General features: G+C 32.2%; 1 protein-coding gene and 1 long non-coding RNA gene across 2 annotated transcripts; both read left to right on the top strand.

The window, feature by feature from the left end:
* The first annotated feature begins 2,035 nt into the window (after positions 1 to 2,035).
* Positions 2,036 to 2,824, top strand: LOC123660424. The gene has a single exon (XM_045595510.1). It carries the CDS (start codon positions 2,082 to 2,084, stop codon positions 2,508 to 2,510), a length of 429 nt encoding a protein of 142 aa, XP_045451466.1. The 5' UTR covers positions 2,036 to 2,081; the 3' UTR covers positions 2,511 to 2,824.
* Positions 2,825 to 16,710: 13,886 nt separating this feature from the next.
* On the top strand, positions 16,711 to 18,200 carry LOC123660455. The gene is made up of 2 exons (XR_006744196.1): positions 16,711 to 16,961; positions 17,584 to 18,200. It is a non-coding gene; the product is annotated as an uncharacterized LOC123660455 (long non-coding RNA).
* Positions 18,201 to 20,258: the final 2,058 nt, after the last annotated feature.

Raw genomic sequence — 20,258 nt, 5'->3', positions numbered from 1 at the left:
AATGTTTAACTCGCACTTAAGTTATTGATAGGCACTATCAGCAAAAGGTAAAACAAGCCCCAAATAACACACTTCAACTTTTTGGGTCACAAGTTGCAAATAGCAAGTATGTGACAAATAGAGAGAAGTTTGATGGCAAAAAATTGCCATAATTTTAATCTATTACGTATTACCTACCTATAATATTATCAGAAGTTAATAATACAGGCTCTAAAAAATCCTCCTTAAATTCTCCTCTATAAAGGTATTCAAAGTCATTTTCAATCAACTTAAGACCATAACTAATCTGATGTGCTCTAATCGCTCGTTGTCTGACAATTGATTTAGTAGACCTTAGTGAACCCTATGCGTTGTTTTCCCAATAACAAATGCTATCAACTAAAAATAAAGCATTGAAACATACAAACAGACAATAGAAATATCTACATACTGTGTATAGTAAAAGATATTGCGTCAACGTGTTATGTTTACAAAATAGGAATTTGTAATCTTAACCTAATAAAGTTGAGCTGAGCTGAGTAAAGTAAACGTATCCATCATAACGTGTATTCAAAGGATACGCTAACTCAACGGATACAGGAACTTGATAACAAAGTTAGCAACTCCATTTAAGAAAACTTAATCGAAGACTCTGCCGTAATAAAGATTTTAAATTAAATTCTCGGACAGAGTGCCGACGTATGTACCCAAAATTAGATCTACGTGTGAACTGTTATGTGACTGTGAGGTCTACGACGATTATTTGAGAAATGACTTGTGATCTCTCACAGGGAATGTGTTTTGAATGTATAAAGCTATCGTACTTTATTAAAAGGGAATAGAGTTTAATTTAGCTTGAGATGTCCAAGTTATGAAGTGCGAGATACGTTCCAAAGTTTCAAAGCATTAGACGTTTCCTTTGTAATGAAATTGCTTAAACTCTGCGCTCTGTGCTATCAACGTTTCAACTATTTAGCGACTCGAATCGTACTGAAATGTGATTACATTCAAAAATACGTAAGTGCTTTTATTTCTTTACCAATATTTTAAACGTTACATTTTAATAAAGGTGTCAAATATTTGCTTTAATTTATATTATATTTTAATTATATTATATTATTAGTATTGTGTTATAATACGTATTGTTAAATTATAATTATTGTTTGTTTTACTTTTTAATTTTTATATTGTACATCCACTATACTTTCTTGCAGATACCAAGGTTGGTTGGTAGAAAATGCATTAGCGTTAAGCCCGCCTTTTGTACACACTTGTATTAGTGTATTTATTGTACAATGAAGAATTTAAATAAAAATAAATAAATAATCAAAATAAAAATTTTATATCTTACAAATAAATTAGTAATATAAAATCATAGCAAGACAATTCCTTTGTTTCCTCCTTTTCCTTTGTATATGTTATTTAAAGCAGATCAAATGTGATGTAGGTAAATGATAACAGTCTACCCGTGTACAGTACATAAAGCAAGGTACCGAGGCTGGCAGCTCGTTTCCCGGTACTACATAAACCTGAGTATTGATTTTTACAATTTACGCAGATAGCTATTAGTTTACATACAAGCCCGAGCGTAAAACAATGAACTCGGCCAGGTTTTATTTTTGCACGCTAATTACGTTCCGAGTCCTCTTTGCGTTTTCCGTACAAATTTCAGATGAATAGCCTAAAAGGGTTCACTTTGTTTACATGCCAGCTAGGCTTCGCCGCGACTAATTGCTCTGTGTCGGCACCTTGAGACAGTTGGAATTCACCTGAATCGGCAGATGCGTCGCAGCTGTCGACCGGGCCAGTCCTCTCGCCCCGCGCGCCCCCGCGCCCCGCCGACTCGCGCAATCGCGGCTAACAGTTTTATTTTCCCGAATAAACTTTATCAAACAAAGCGTTCGTGCCCCGCGCCCTGCATCTGCTCGCTCAGCTGTTACTCCTGCAGCTGGCCGCGTTGCCTCGCTCCATCCCGCACAACGTCGGCGTGTCCGAACGAGACGAACGTCACCTAGCGTAATCGCATCGAGACCCTTCAATTCCCTGTGCACGGCCCATTCGTAGTCCGTATCCCGACGCCGGCGGGCAAACTGCTTGTGATTATGACGAGCAAGCGTAAGCGCGAACGCGAGAATGAAGCTGAGCGGCACGTTAAACGTCAGCGGCGTCGCAAGCGTTCCCGCAGCGAACCATTGATGAACGACCCCGATAATGCTGAAAAGCGTCAAGCACTTAAGCGTTTATTTGGACGTATTTGTTCGGTTGAAATGGATAACGAGCATCACACTTCGGATGATATGTTTGACAACATGAACGAGTACGAGAGCCAGGACGCTTACGGAGACGAGAATGATGATCCACTGCTGGATTCGGTGCCCGTGGACATGGACCCCGAGCAGCTCGGCTTCCTGGTATGCGCTCAGGAAACGCTCCGTTTCCTCCACGGCCGTGGAATTCCAATCGAGCACCCGGTGTTCTCGAGGCTGCGCTCGCGTCTTCTCCGCGGGATTGGCGAGATGGCGATGGCCTGAGTATTGCTTGGCCCAGAGCCCACAAGAAACTAAACCTCCTTCTAGCTTCACTATCGAACATTTTCATTACAGTGTTTATTTATCCAGTTTCATATGTACATCGGTGTGATCTTCCTATACAAAGAACTATTCTATTTCCTATAAGGGCTCTGGTTAGTGCTTAAGGTGTTTAAGTGAAAAGTTGATTGTTGTCAAAGCAACAGGTGGCCCGCGAGGGTATTCTAGTCATTAATACTAGTCAATAATGAAATATATTTGTTAAACAAAAAAAAAAACTATTGATATAATGAATGTAATAAATTCGTCCATAAAAACGATATTTGAATTATTTATATCCTCATCGGTAAAAAAAGATATTAAATGAAAACCCAACTAAGATAACTAACATTAACAATTTTTTTAATATTACATAGACTAATCGATTACGTTTACATTTTTTTTAATCACTATTTAATTTATTACATAATATACAAAGACAATAATAGTAACAAATCTAATTAAATCTAATAAATTTATTACTCATTCTCAAATCATTTTTATTTTGTAAATAATTAATCAAGTTATGCATTATAAAGAAAAAAAGCTAAATTTAAATAATTAATTAGAACAATGTCAATACTTGATATATTAGAGATTTTTTGTTTCAAATAAGTGGAGATATTAATTAAATGTCTTTGTTCTAAAAAAATAACAACAATTTTATCGGATTTTCGATTTTATTATTAAATAAGAAATGATTTACTAATAATTAAAATACAAAGTATCTCAAATTCTCGAAAAACATTAATAATTAATAGTTACATAATTATATTAGAATATCTTTAAAAGTAATTAACCTTGAAATGTTATTTATTTCTTTTATAACGTCAATATATGTCGTTAAATTTATACAATATTTAAGATACATATTGAATTCTTTATTTCAAAGCCAGTTTACTGCAAATAAAATTATGTATATTATATACAAAATAAATTTTTAAATATCACAGGTATACCGTGTCGAATATGCAAAAAAAAAATCGTATCAATTAACATTTAAAAAGCAAATAAATTTACTTATAATATTTAAAAACTGTATACCGACCTTTATTTGTTTACAACGGCAGGCAAATTCAAGAGATACGACATGTACCTAAAACATTTTAATCATTTAAGAATAAACTAACAATACCTGTGCGAATAATGCCCACTAAATAAAAGTAATAATTATCACGTTACAAAATTTAAATTCTGAAACAAAAGCAATATTTAAATTAAATATTGCTTATAATATTTTTTATAATATATTTTTTTTTTTTGTCATCGGTAGAGCAAGCAATTATCTATAAAATGATATATAATATATGTGGAATAATTGTGAGGCTTTTTCTAAAATGGGAAGCAAACATCTTAAACCTTAGCGTATTCTATATATGATTAGAATAGTCGTAATGTGGTATTATTATCTATCTACATCACGTCAGTTGTAATTATTAATTATTTAAATACTAATTTATATTTTGTAAAAAGATATATAATGATATTTTAAAACATAGTTACATACAGTCATAATAATATTACTATATAAACAAGTCGGACTTATTTTTGTGCTATCAGCTAATTCAGCCAATTAAAGAGGATGAAGTTTTTATATATAACATCGCTATAAAAATTCGTAGGTTCAATAAATCAATAAGGCTGGAATAAATTTCGAGAAATCTTCGTTCTAATGAACGTTGGCGTTTTGTACACGAGTGGAAATTTAATCTTACTTAAGACGACTTACATTTTCATAGATCAATAACTCAATTTTATTTAGCTTATAAATGAGTAATCCGATAAAATTGCTTTAAAGTTTTACGAGAGCTTAAATTTTCTTTATTAGATAAGGAGCAGTTCACGTTCAGTTCAACTTACCGTAGTCCACTGCTGGACAGAGGAAGTTCGCGCCAGACATTATGGTGCGAACTCATGTGTTTTACACATAGTCATCACGCTGGGCAAGCGCGTTTGTGACCGCAGGGCTGACTTTGTAGCACCGAAGACGCTGTTGCCCGTCTTTGGCCTGTGTATTTAAAAACCAGCAGTTGGGTGGTTATCCCATCATCGCTCGGCCTTATAAGTTCCAAGGGACCTGTGTCATCCCTTAGTCGCCTCTTACGACACCCACGGGAAGAGAGGGGGTGGCTATGTTTTTTACTGCCGTAACCACACAGCTTAAGGAGTAATATTTTAAGTTATTGTAAAAGGAAATATTTCTATAGTTTACAGATTCTTTTGATCGTTTGCTTGAACGAAATTGGATTTCTTTTAATTTTATTAAAAACTATCGACCACTGTCCGTCGATATTTTTTTACACAATAAGTAATCACCAACATATCATAAATACTAAAACCTTCGCCAAAACACGCTGCTTATGGTATAAGTATTATTCCGATCAGTAGTTTTCGCAGTATAACCGAACATGAAAACCGGCTCTCCATTTATTAGTTTTTTTTTTTGCTATCGTAGGAGAACCCATTTACGGGTGACATCCAGAATACCCGGGTAGGTATTCCTAGACCGTATGTTGGCTTCAGCACTCGGAGGTGCAATACCGACCAAAACCCCTGCCTGGCCTTCAGCCACTTTATTTGGAGGGTCCCGGATCTGCTGCATCATCCATTTATTAGTATAGATAGATGTTTTACAATAACAGTTACGTATTTTTAGAGTAATGTCAAACTTTTTAGTTTTCTTTCAAAAGATAAATGAAAAACATAATAACTGAGAACATACTATAGGTAACTATACAAACAAAAATTACATATTATATACTACATACATAGCTTCCAACTGCGACAATTTAGATCACTCTTTTTTTATTCCCGTTGCTATCCAGGTATGGTTTGTATTTTTTTTTTAATATGATTAGGGTGGTGAACAGACGTAGACCCACCTGACGATCTGATCCTACGGGGTTGGGTAGTGGAGTAGCTAAGGATCTCAAGCTACCTTACTCATCACAGGATCACAACACTAATTGATAGTAAGTACTAAGGTCTGGTACTTCCCCAACAGATTCAGATTTTTGGTAGGATATTTGTATAAAAGAAATTAAAAAAAGAAAATCTGAAACATTCTCAAAAAAGTGCGATACAAATTTCGTCTGGTCAGCTTTGTTTACTAAATTTTAATTTAAAAAAAGGATATTCTCGTAATTTTATTATATTACATCAGGTATACATCACTTTCCTACGCGTGTTCCACGAAACGGATACAAAACATGTCAGAAAATGTCGTTACTCGTTGTGATTGAACATATCATAATACTTGACGTGGCTTATCCGAGCCACTTCTCATCCTTACACGCCGTATATTTTGACATATTTTAGCAGAAATTGACCTTTTATAGAATATCTATAAAATATAGTATTCGTCTAAAATTATTATAATAAATTATATTACTAAAAAAATATAAAACATTTTTTCTCTAAAGTTGAAATTAATACAATTATACCTTATTATAATTTAGAAATTCTTATCTTAATTTTTGATAAATTACGGCGGCTGACGGCGTTACGGGTTCGATCCCCGCACATTACAAACGCCAAATTTGTATTGGCCATACAGATGTTTGCCATGGTATGGGTGTTTGTGCAGTCCTTATGGATCTCTTTACCGTGCCTCGTAGAGTGCGTTAAGCCGTCTGTCTCAGTTGTTATCATGTACACTTGATAGCGATCGTTACTCAATAGTAGGGAATATAATCGCCAACTCGCATTGGAGCAGCGTGGTGGATTAAACTCTGATCCTTCTCCTACATGGAGAAAAAGGCCGGCCCAGCAGTGGGGTATTGCAGGCTGAAGCGTGATCTTAAGTTTTAAAAATAAATATCGATTATGTATGTCTGTGATGGAGTATAATAAATTTTGTTACCACTGTCTACAAATTTTACACACATGAATAGTTTAATATTAAAATATAATATACATTCCAAAAATGATATTAACATACCAATAGTTGTTTTGTATTTAAAGCATATCCTGTTTAAATTTGTGACTGAGACATAACAATAAATAAATATAAATTGGTTAATGTTTTAGTGTAGTCTGTATGAATACCATTCCAGCCTATTGCAGTCCACTGCTGGACATAGGCCTCCACAAGTTCGCGTCAAGTATGTCTGTATGAATAATTACCTTACCAGTATATTCATACATGTAATGTATTGCCTGCAAGTAATATGGTCTAAGCGAAAATGAAAATAACTATAGGGAAAATAATTATAATAGTCACAAAATGCAGATAAATAATTTTTTATTAGTAAAAGTATATATTCGTAATTTAATAAAATTAAATAAAAACATGAATCTTAATACCTACTAGACATGCTTTGGCGTTAAATGTATTGTACAATTATTCTATAAATTTCATATGATTTCTTAATAATTACAAAATATATCGAATTACTATACTCGTAAGACTGATAAATAAATAAAAAATAGTACAATCGTTATTTAAGTAATGATGTTAATACATAGTATTATTAAATATTACTCTCATTTAGTACAAGAATGTTGTAATATTGAACATTACTAAATTTTACACTCTAATATTTGGTAAATAAGAAAAAAAACTTTTCTTCGGTACTTAAAAAGATTGAATTTCTGAATAAATAAATTATCTTTTTGCTACTAACGTCTATAATTTATTTGGTATGTAGCAAAATTTAACATAAATTCTCAATATATATTTAGAACTGTTACATTATTTAATATTATATTCATAAACTAGCTTTAATATACATATTACGTATTAGATCGATAGAAACACTATCAAACAAAAAGCAATTTTAACTCCGAGCTAACTTGATGCATATGTTATATCACTTCCCCGATACGCATATTCTAAGATCAACTTATTGATTTCATCCTTACTTAAACTATTCGGGCTATTAACATGTGGCATTTCTGAATATAATTCGTCATATCGATTTTGGTTACTTAAGAAAATTGTTGTGAGAATTGTATAGAGTTCGTGTGCTGTCATCATTGTCGAAGGATTTGCTTCGCTCTTGTCTATGAAGACTTCGGGTATCATTCTGTAAAAAAAAAACAAATACGTAAGGAAAAAAGTGATGACAAACACTCCGCTATAATGGTGACTTAACGTCGGCGTTTTCGGGTTCGAGTCCTGCTCGGAATAGGTATTCATATTTGTACAAATATTTGCTTCCGGTATAGATGTCCGTCCTAGTGGTACTCCCCGCCGTCCCTCAGAGAGCATGTTAAGTTCGTTCCCGGTTGACACTTGATAGGTCGATATTTTATTATTACAGTAAAGTAGGAAAGGAAGAAGGGAAGTCTTAGCAGGATATATCCGCCAATCCGATGTGGAGCATCGTCTTGGTTTAGTTCCGATACTTCTCTTATAGACTATCTCCTATAAAGAAATTAGCCTATGAACAGCAGTAGGATGATACAGGTTAAGTCAACCAACTAAAGTAAATATATATATTATATATATATTACAAATGTGAAACTTATGTTTCATTCTCTTTATTATTTTGCTATATAATTTTAAAAACAAAATTGTATAAAATGGAAATACATCAGTTTAATATATGACAGTTTTCCATATATATATATACAAATATACATAGAACATATATTAATTTTAAATATATTGAGCGTATGTTCATTTCGTTTATAGGATTATTTAGAAACAGTTATACTATACAAGGTTGTTTTTTGGAAGAAAGTTTATGTAACTACATAATTTTCTGGAAAATCTAATTTAGTTCGTGTATTTAATGAATTACTATAAAAAACAAAACAATTATCCGCCTTAATATTACATAACTATAATTCAGAATAAAATTAAAATACACTTAGTCATTTTTATTCTTACTAGTATGGAAGGGCGACAAAGTGTAAACACATAAAACATAGCTCTTCTCTAAAAGTGATGAAAGTAAAACCACCTTAACTTTTATTAAAACATATTTTAAATAGTTTTCACGAAATTTCGTATTTAGATATAAAGGATATTGCTTAAAATTGCAAACTTTGCTCAAATTATAATTTAATAATGAAAGTCAAAGACAAAATACGGAACGCTAATATTAAATTACACTCCCTCATCCAACATCATTATATTCTGATACAAAAATAACCTACGGATATTATACCGGGTATTATGAATCTCTGTAGAATCAGTTCCTAATTATTACGTACTTTACGATCGACTGTATATTCATATTTGTTATCTACTACTTGACAATATAGATATTAGATGTTAAAAAAGTTATTTAAATAAACTCAGGCTTTGAAACAACTTGATTAATTTTCGATTTAAATGCAAATGTATGTGTAATGTGTATGTAAAGATAAATATAGAATTAGAATAGTAATGGTTTCACACTCAACATTATTATGATTTGCACCGTAAGTCCGAAAACACACGCAACCAGACGAAAAATTTAAACAGACGAAATAAACAAAAATAGTGTTATTTATTATTAAATACAAATAAGCACAATAATGACATTTAGAGACAGATAAATTATGAAAATAGACATGATAAGCAAGCAGAAAATGTAAACGCATTCGCTTTGACTGAAGGAATAATAAATGTTGCGTATTTTCTAGTTCACGAAGACTTACTTATCCATCTTAAAAATAAATAAGTAATGTTACTAGTACATATTGTATTTCATAAGACTTTCACAGACTAGATAATTCTGATCTTAGCTCTTAGTAAGGATTTCCGTCTGGTCACTTAGTTTGTATTGTCGATATTTTTGATAGCCCTAAGTTATAAGGGGGGGGGGGGGGGTTAAAGGGGATAATAATATATATGGTAAAACAACGTTTGCGGGGTCAGCTAGTAATAATATGTTATAACATATTATAAGTACGTAAGATAATATATATTTTTTTTTATTGTTTGCCTCTAATTTTGCACTTTTTTTGCTTAGTTTAATTTTTCTATTTTATATGTAATATGTGAGAGTGAGAGAAATAAATGATATATTTATTTATTTAATGTAATTATATATACCTATTGTAAATAAATACTTTATTCACGGCATTTCTATAGAACGATAATGGTCTTCCATTGAAATTCTCCTATTTCATTCGTCTTATTCATTCTTCTTCTTTAAATTTTTTAGGACTTTGCAGAACATTTTTAAGGATTAAAAATTCAGAAAACTACGTAGTAAATTGGAAATTTTCAACGTTAACCGTTATTTACACTTCACGCGGTTAACATTTCGCGAGACAGGACGTCTTTCGTTTCGTGTATTTAATACATAATTACCTATGCAGAAAAAAAAAACTAGTATCTATCTATTTACATTTTCCATTACTTATATACCAATGTACATATATTATAGATTATAAATTAACGTGTGAATGAACAATAAATCATTCATATACACAAACAACCGTTGCCAGGTACCCAAGTCTATAAACATATACATAACAAAAACGATACAGTCGCGGTAAACCGACATATGTTTCGAAAGGAGGCGTCAATCTAGTTCGAAAGAGTTTATTTTTCTCGAACTATAGATTATCACCAAACCATTATAACTCCTTTTTGAATGTTTTGTAATCTAGTCTAATATATAAAATTCTCGTGTCGCGGTGTTTGTAGTTAAACTCCTCCGAAACGGCTTGACCGATTCTCATGAAATTTTGTGTGCATATTGGGTAGGTTTGAGAACCGAACAACATCTATTTTTCATCCCCCTAAATGTTAAGGGACCCTAATTTTTTTTTCAGATTAATTATTTATTTTTTCTTTTATTATGATTTGGCGTTGAAAAATACATACAATCCTAAATTTTCACCCTTCTACCAATAACCCCTATTTTTAAATAGCGTTTAGCGGCAAGACAACGTTTGCCGAGTCAACTAGTCTATATATATAAAAATCAATTGCTGATCGTTAGTCTCGCTAAAACTCGAAAACGGCCGAATGTATTTATCTTATCTTGGTCTTGAAATGTTCGTGGAGGTCTAGGGAAGGTTTAAAAGGTGCGAAAAATTCGAATAATTGCCGGGAAACCCCTAAAACCAGCCCTTTTCTTTTTCCCATATAAAAGTTTTCTAAATAAAATGTAGAGTCAATTTGAACTTTATTGCTATTCAAAAAGTTCATGTTGTTTTTACGTAAGTTATTAATGATTATATTGATCTTATTCGTAGACCGCATTTTAATTTAATTTACATACGGTAAACATGGTATTAACTAGCAATTTCACATTACTTATTATATTGTTGCGGGGGCGTTAATAATAGAAAATTCCCGTTTTTAAACTATCGACTCCAGAATTGGTACGAGTCTCCTATATGTGATATAGAAATGACCGATAAGCGGATTTAAGGATAACTCATGCCCAATAAGGATTACGGGGGTGGGCGGTAACAATGAAAATTTTAAATGTATGTAACTCCGAAACTACTAAACCAATTTTTATCAATTTTTTTAAGCATCTGTAATTTGGTCCAACTTGGGAGATAGGGTAGTTTTTATTCAACTGGACCCAGTAGGTGGCGCTGCTATCAGTATGTAAGCTATCAAATTTAGTAGCTGTTTTCCGGGCAGGACAACGTCTGCCGGTTCCGCTAGTCATTATGTAAAATAACAATTCAGCTATATATATATATAATATGAACAATGTCAAAAATATAAAAATTTGCTTATCCATATAACGTATCTTCCACATATCGTAAATTAAAAAACAAATAAGAAATACAGGAGAACTGAAGTTTAACTATTTGTGATAGATTATCATCATCATTATCATTTCAGTCTCTCACAGTCCACTGCTGGAAATAGGCATCCACAAGCTCACGCCAAAAATTTTTTCCCATAGTCACCACGCTGGGCAGGTGGGTTGGTGACCGCAGGACTGGCTTTGTCGCACCGAAGACGCTGCTGCACATTTTCGGCCTGTGTATTTCAAAACCAGCAGTTGGATGGCTATCCCACCATCGGTCGGCTTTTTAAGTTCCAAGGTGGTAGTGGAACTATGTTATCCCTTAGTCGCCTCTTATGACACCCACGGGAAGAAAGGGATTGGCTATACTCTTTACTGCTGTAGCCACACAACAGATATTTGCAATATAAATATGCATATAGCCAGTGTTTAATATTTGTTTAAGACTTATATACGTTACTATAGAGTGTCACATTTACCAAATCTTTGTTTGTAAAAATGGACAATTTAATAAGAAATAAAAAAAACACAATTTCAAACTCGGAAACCAACAATCCTGACAAATACTCGGAGTTGAAGATTCAAATACAAAGGCAAGTTAATCCAAAATTATAAAACCACGGCTCTCCGCGTAGGTTATAATCTGTTCAAATGGCTGCATTATACGGGTTCTATGAATCATCGCAGCTGTACTTCTAATTAAAAGCTTCAATTGGCTACCCCTTCGGACGGATGTTCACTAAAACCGTAATCTATCTAGAGTTCGCTACACGGATGGATTTACTTAAATAGCCACAATTCCATTTTCATATTAAGTTAATTTGAACTGGTCTATTAACTTGATCATTTCAAAAGTTATAAGCATTTTTCACTCTATCTCGCACATAACCTGCTGATGGGACTTATGGACAGAAGATCGTCTCAATCAAATCAAAAGTTATAAAATCAAACTACAACGGTTTTAAAAATGATATTCCTTTGAGATTATCCTGACAGATATAGAGAAAAATAAAATATAAACATATCATTAAATTTTCTCTGATAGTGTCGTGAGTGTTGCGTCAGATAGGTCTATCAGCAAACAGTGAAACGGGCCCTGATTCTATCGATACATATATAATACACTAGATAAGCCACGCGGTTTCACCCGATTAATTTCCGATCCCGTGGGAATGTCGAGATAAAAAGTATCCGTTATTCTAGATCTCCAACTATCTACGTACTGAATTTAATTAAAATCAGTCGAGTAGTTTTTGCGTGAAAGAATAACAAACATACATGCTTACACCTTCACAAACTTTCTCATTTATACAATATTACTTTATTCACAAATATATAAAAAAAATTGTGTAAAAATTATTTAAACATGTGTTGATTAACTCGAGATTGTTGTGGACTCAATTTATCAGTGTTATGTGCTGTTTTATTTTGGAATGTATTTCACTAAATAAAACTCGGGCCAGAAACATTTCAACCGATTTACATTCCACCCAACACATGTCGAGGAAACCTGTTAAAACTTCCTGCGACTGCCCCGAAAAGAGAAGAAACAACCCACCTGCACTCGCCCCTCGGCTTTATCTTGAGCAAACCTTACAATTACACCTTATATTGCGAAAAAACACTCCACAACTCTCTCAAGCTATTAATCGTACAGGAACTTTCGACAAAATGCCCGAGTACGACCGACCGACAGTCATTCACGATCCTTTTTTCAAATACTTTACAATTTTCATTATTAAAGACATTAAGCTTTATTACTTGAAGTTAAAGTTCATTTTCCAATGGACATATATAAACAAGGGGTGCATCTGGGAGCTGTCTGGCCCTATTTGTGTGATTTACCCCAACATGTGGTGTAGTGGGGTTTGAATCAGCTCCGAAACCGGATAAATGTAGTGCTGCGCTGGTTTCAAAAATGAATGATATTGCAACGGATTTTAGTTTTACAACGATAGTGCGCAGATAAAAAATGCTGCGTAACAGAATCACAGATAAAAAAAAACGTATTCGTGCGGCAGAACAAACTCAACAAAAGCTTTATATTTATATTTTTTGCGTTGAAAACCAACACAATGGATTTACGAGTATTTATACAAAGTGGAATACGACATAACAAAGTAAACATTATCAAAAGAATAAATAAATGTAACAAAAATTACATACATAAAATAAGATAATTGTTTGCTCGCAAAAAACCGACTTCAATTACATCGACAAGTAATACAACGCTTCAGCCTGTAATATCCCGCGACTGGCCTCATAGGCCTCTTTCTCCATGTAGGAGAAGGATCAAAGCTTAATCCACCATGCTGTTCTAGTGCGAATTGGCGGATATATTCGCTACTATGAGTAACAATCTCTATCAGGTGTACATGATAACAACCGAGACCGACGGCTTAACGTGCTCTCCCTGGCACGGTGGGAAGACCCATAAGGGCTGCATAAACACCCAGACCACGGCAAACATCTGTATGGCATTGGCCATACATTTATATTGATAAATGTTTGTCATGTGTGGGGATCGAACCCACAACCGCCAGCGCAACAGCAGCAGTGCTGTGACCGTTGCGCCAACGCGTCGTCGTAAGTAAATACGCGTTATCAAAGATTACTCAAAATGTAGTCGTTAGATTTCAATCAAATTTACATGAGACAACAGAACAATCATCTACTTCCGATTAAAACATGATACATCAAAATCGGTACAACTAGTAAAAAGTTATGAGGTGTAATACAATGTAGGTCAACTAAAAGAATAGTCAAATATATACGCTTTATTAGATATATTAAAATGTGATAAATTTAAATGACGACCACGTGACAAGCACCACCTTCGAATAAAAAAAAAGAATCATCGAAATCGGTCTACCCAGTAAAAAGTTGTGAGGTAACAAGTATTAAAAAATACATTAAAATTGAGAACCTCCTACTTTTTTTAAGTCGGTTAAAAAAATAATAAAATATTTAATATTAGGAGGTTATGGAGGAAGTGGATTTATTCAAATGATTTTAATCAATACTCGTGATACTCGTGCTGGCTTTGAAATAGACAGGCTGAAGACGGGCAGCAGCGTCTCGGTTCGACAAAGCCAGCCCTGCGGTCACCAACTCGCCTGCCCAGCGTGGTGACTATGGGCAACACACATGAGTTCACGCCATTTTTGGCGCGAACTTGTTGAGGCCAATGTCCAGCAGTGGACTGCAATAGGCTGAAATGATGATGATGATGATGAATACTTGTGATTACCTGTAGGTAAAGTAAAAATTGTAAGCGTAATTATATTCAATAAAAATAAAATATAAAACAATATATTCATGTAATTTTAAAATACCTACGGATAGAAAATATAGAAAGTGAAATTCTAGCAAATGTCAATATAGCGCTACTGAAAAAACATTCTTGGAAACTTATCATCTACCCACGATAATACACCTACACACTAGAGATAGACTTTGAAATTAATATTATAAATATAAGTTAGTTTTTATTTTATTAGGCTTCTCCTCAATTTTATGTAGAATAAATTAACTGTTGGATTAGGGATTTTTAAATTAAAAATATGAAAATAAAAATGTAAAGAACGATGTGATTGTTTAATAAGAATAACTATATCTCCATTCTCATCCATGTAGACTGCGTGCTGTTTGTCAAAAAATATATAAATTTTACACTCTGCGTTTTCCTGAAGAGTATCCTAGGACACAGTGTCTGTCTGATACTGTCTAAATCGTCTGCAGTAGACGGATTAAGACTAATGATAATATTAATTTTCACACAATACACACACGACCAATACTTCTGTGGTCCAATAGATGTTTACCGTAGTATGGACGTTTGTGTTTTAGATTTGTATGTATTTCCTGACTCCTGACACAGATTTCATATTTTAGTCCAGGTTGAGTGTAGAGCATTTATTAATAACTAGCTGTGGCCGCGTCATCCGCGTGGAATTTAACAAAATAGTTATTGTTTAGTTCATAGTTATAAAAAAAATAAAGTAAAAGTAGCCTAAGTTACCCCTTATTACATCAGCTATCTGCCAGTGAAAGTCCTGTCAAAATCAGTCCATTCGTTTTAGAGATTAGCCGGAACAAACAGACAGACAGACAAAAATGGTAAAAAATGTTATTTTGGTATATGTACCGTGTATACGTAAGAATTTAGTATAAAGTGATTATTTTAATATTACTAACATACTCACCAATTTTATTTATTTATGATTACTAGTGAAGTTAATTTTAATACCAGTAAATAGTTTAACGAACGACTCTCTTCTGGCTTCGGGAGTTCCTAAAATATATTTAATAGACAAGATCCAACTAAAAACATCTAAAAAAATGGTCTCTTGTTCGGGAATCCCCTTTTTTGTCAACATAACGGGCATAATAGTAAATGTTCTAAGAATATTTCAAATGTTTACCTACTACGGTTACAAGGATCCAAAGATCCTTTTGATGAACCGACACAAACATAGTGGTTAGACAGTACAGTATTATATATAACTAATAATTAACAAATAGTGAGAGTGGTCGAAGAATATGTAAATTTTTCTGCATTTAACTAGTTTCCATTGATGTAAGATGACGAACTCTACCACTGAGGCAGTAATAGCCCTGTGTCTAATGTGGAAACAATAAGCTTTAATCAATAACTTATGAATTCAAATTAAAGCCAGAGCCAAAGTTTTTAAATGTTAACAATCTAAAGCATTTCATGATTTATAATGAAGAAAAATCTAAAAACCGAAAATTAGTTAGGTTATTAAGAAGATGTAATTGAGGTAGAGCAGGAAATATCTTCGTTTAAATCTAGAACAGCCCTACCGGGGAAGAATTTTCAAATAAAGAACCTTAGAGAAGATCACTGCCAAATAGTAAATACTTATCTCAAGGGGTATTTTGTTCCTGTGGTGAACAAGATAGGAGCTAATCGGTAGAAGCAAGTTCAACACCGCGATTGTTATACTCTTAGAGTTGAATTTTCAATAACCGCCTACTATCAGACGGCTTGTACGCTGATTAATCTGCAAAGACCAGTAGATTATCTGAACACAGTTTAGTAATACTCCTATTTTACCAGATCTTTTTCAAAGAGTTTGGATATTTACAGATGTAATAATACAATCGTTATCGAAAGACACCTTGAAAAGGCAGTTTAAAATGTCACAGTGTGCTAGGTTAACATAATATTTCGGAAGATAATCACTATATTTATACATGGCGATGTAGATACACATGAATAGCTACCATCAAATTTCAGTAACAATGAGTAAAGTTATTATGAAGGAACATTAAAAGTATTATTTGTCTTTGACTATCCTAAGTGCTAATTGTTTAAGGTAGTTTCCCATTCAAACAAAGTTATACCAAACCAAAAAAAGACTTATATTGTTACTTATGGTTGTGAATGCACACACACACTGTAATCTTATCACCTTAAACTCGTTATGGACAGTGTGAGACTAACATAATACAGATATATTATACAATAGAATGTAATCATTCGTTCGCGAACTGCGCAGGCGATGAGCCGCGTGCGATTTAACGAAATAGTCAAACCGGAAAAATCGTGACAAGAAATTTAATTAGCCCGACACAAAGTGACAATGTATACACAGACGCTAATAATAAAATGTTGAGTGTACTTAAAAAATAGATGTAGTTTTTAAACAGTGTTTATAAAATGATTATTACATTTTCAGAATAAGAAAACAATAAAATAATCTCGTGACGCTTGCGAGAAGTTTTTAAAATGGTAAAGATATTTTTAAACTTATACATCACTTTTTTTTAAACTATACACTCTAATTTATGTAATTTTATTATATAAAGGATATTATTTAAGATATAAAATAGAAGATGAGTTTAAAACATAACTTAAAGATGTTGTTATAAATACACAACCTGCTTAGAACCTGTTTCTGTTTTGGAACCATTTATTTAACACATTCATACACACGGTCACCGAATACTTAACGTGATAAGACTTTCAAACTGTTTGAAAATAAATTTATATAAAATCAAATTATTTTTCATATTTCAAATTATTTTAAAAACCAACAAAACCTATTGTTAACACTTGTGCCACGATTTCATTGTTTTATTTAAAAAACAATTATCATTAAATATACAATACGGACATAAGTATACTATTTGTCGTATTGTGTAGTACTTATTTGTCTACAACAAACAATACTGCTTTGGTTAAAATGAAATAGAATAACTCAGTTATTTTTTTGTTATTAGTCTTTAATTACTAAATCTCTTTTTATCATATGTCAGAACTGTTTAAAAGTGTTCTAGAAGTTCAGAGAACCATTATATTTTCTTATGTCTTCAATGCATTATTGTAAAAACTACCGTGTACTATTTTTCAGAGCACACTTGAACCCTAATCAAATGTGGACTTACTCGAGCGTAGACATCCCAGCGAGTACAGTCAGCCGGACGGAGAGAATAAGGATATACATATCTGAGTGCGTTGTGTGCTTCTGTATATTATTCTTCTTTGTTTGCGTAGGCCTACTCCTTTACTTGTTCTTCCATTTGTATAACACCGTGACAAATACACACAAAAATATTGTTACTTTAATTGAAAGTTGAGGTGGAAAATTACTGAATGTGAAATTACCAAGTGTGTAGTAAATAGATCTCGTTCCTGTAAGATTATGTAAAAATAAAATGTGATTCTAATTTATGATTGCATTGTTAAGTTTTATTTTATTGTAACAAAGTCAGTATTTTATGATATTTATTTGTGTAATTTTTGTGTGTGTAGTTATATTACTTACCTAAACTGCAGAATGAGGTATTGTCACAATTCAAATGATGCACTTTTAATATTTAGAAATAATGAACAGGTATATAATTAATAACATAATTTAGTCAGATACGTGAACAAAAGCTTATCTAATTAAAAGTCAAGGAACAATAAAATGTGTACTTAATAGCGTTATTTAATTATTTCTCCTATTAAATTAGATTGTTTCACGAATTGTTTATTATATTGAATTGAAACCTAATTATATGGAAACAATATAAAATGTTATTCATCAATAAAACAATGAAGAGTAAATTCAAAATAAATAAAATACGATAGATTTATACCCTTTTTCCTATCTATAATTGGACTGGATAATTAATTATCACGGATTTCAGTCCGTGAAATGGATTGGCAAATACGAAGCCTTATTTAAACTGAGGCGAGATGATTATTTGTATGAATGAATAATAAATGTAGATCTTTAACTAGTAAATGGATAGAACGACTAGAAGCTATGATCGTGCATTAATTATTTGCATAGTGCTCAGTCAACAAATTAAACTGTATTTACCTATACATTATTAACAAAATTGAAATTTATTTGTATGAATCTCGGGATCTATCGATCTTATTTTAATTATGTGTTACATATTCTATAGATTTATAGAGCATAACGTCACGAAAAACAGTGACCATATTTTTATTAAAATTGTTGTTTTAATTTTAAAAAAATATTATTATTATTATGCGTCTTAATAATATAAACTTTAATTATGTGTATAACTTCTAGTGGACCTGAGAAATATCGTGGCGTTCTCAAAACATATTTAAAAAGTAAAATCAAATCAAAGTCGCTGTATACAGCGACATTGATTGACTCTTAAAGGTGTTTCTTTATATATATTTTTTCTATACAATTTTAATAACAAAACTGAAAATGTAAAAGTAAACAGCCATCTTGAATATTCGTTACCATTGTAAGCAAAACGATGTATTGATCGTAAAGCTTTACTGTAAAATATTTCTAGTCTATCGTTGTTTAAGATATTTATAATATTTTTTTTTTATGTAAAATGTTGATTTTATTTGCTCGATTTAATACTGATCTGTTCACTTACATATAATAATAGTACCTTTAAAAGAACGTTCTGTAATTATAACCATTTTTTGTCCAATTTGAATGGATATATCCATTATGATAACATATCAGAAATACAAAATCATTTTTTTATGAAAAAAGTATATTTTCATTTGATGTATTTAATTCCTATACCTATTTTCCTTGTAAGTCCTCTCCACTCGTTTCTTTATCATAAGTACCTGAAAAAACATTTAACTCTTTGTAATCCTAGTTTTGTTAGTTGCTATAAGAAGTTTAATGCAAATTTACTTAAACATTAATATTTTGTAGGAAAGATAAAGAAAAATCGTCTGTGAAATTACACAACATTATTAAATTCAAATGATGTTAAAAATCAATTAATAGATATATAAATTATATATTTATTTGATAAACGATAACAAACGAAGCCATTAATTAAAAGTTCGTCAAAATAAAGTAAAATATAATATGATTATTTCTATATACGAGTACCTATATAAAACTAATTTTAATTTATTTATCACTTATTCTCCTAAGTCCTACCTTTACACCCAATATGAAAGAAAGGCATTAGATACGTACTCGGTGCTATAACATCAAATTGGCAATGGTTAAGGAGCCGTAGTGTGCGCGGTAACGGAGCATTGCTTTGTAGCTGGGTCCGCCTTGGGGAAAACAACGGTAGTCGACAACGGCGCTTCACAATTCCATCAGGAACAAGTAAGTACACTAACGTTAAATGTAAATACTTCGGTAAAAAGAGGTTTTTAAACGAATTCAAAAAAGGAGGAGATTCTCAATCCGATTGAATTCTTTTTTATGTGTTTGTTTTTACTGGGTGTACCGATTTTGATGTGATTCTTTCTTTGTTCGATTGTTCGAAAGCTGGTGCTAATGAACGAAATCTGACGAGTTGTTTTTAAGTTGTCCTTCATAACGTGTTACGTGTTACTTGTTGATAAAAATTAAAGTTACTTTTTTTAGTAAACATAATTATTTTTATTTAAAGAATACAGAAAGCGAATAAATAGTTATTTCAATAATATGCAACGATGAGTAATACGATGAATACTCAACAAATCAAAGGCACGTTTTATGTTTAAAATTATTCAATCAAATTAATTACAAACATAATCGTAATAATAAATGAACTCATTAATTATTACGCGGTAAATTATCATAAGGGA

The sequence above is a fragment of the Melitaea cinxia genome, chromosome 15 (genome assembly GCF_905220565.1).
Source record: "Melitaea cinxia chromosome 15, ilMelCinx1.1, whole genome shotgun sequence".
Lineage (NCBI taxonomy): Eukaryota > Metazoa > Arthropoda > Insecta > Lepidoptera > Nymphalidae > Melitaea > Melitaea cinxia.
This window is presented reverse-complemented; position numbering and strand designations above follow the sequence as displayed.

Coding starts and splice junctions, on each gene's coding strand:
- LOC123660424 (XM_045595510.1), top strand. CDS start 2,082: ATGACGAGCAAGCGTAAGCGCGAACGCGAGAATGAAGCTGAGCGGCAC.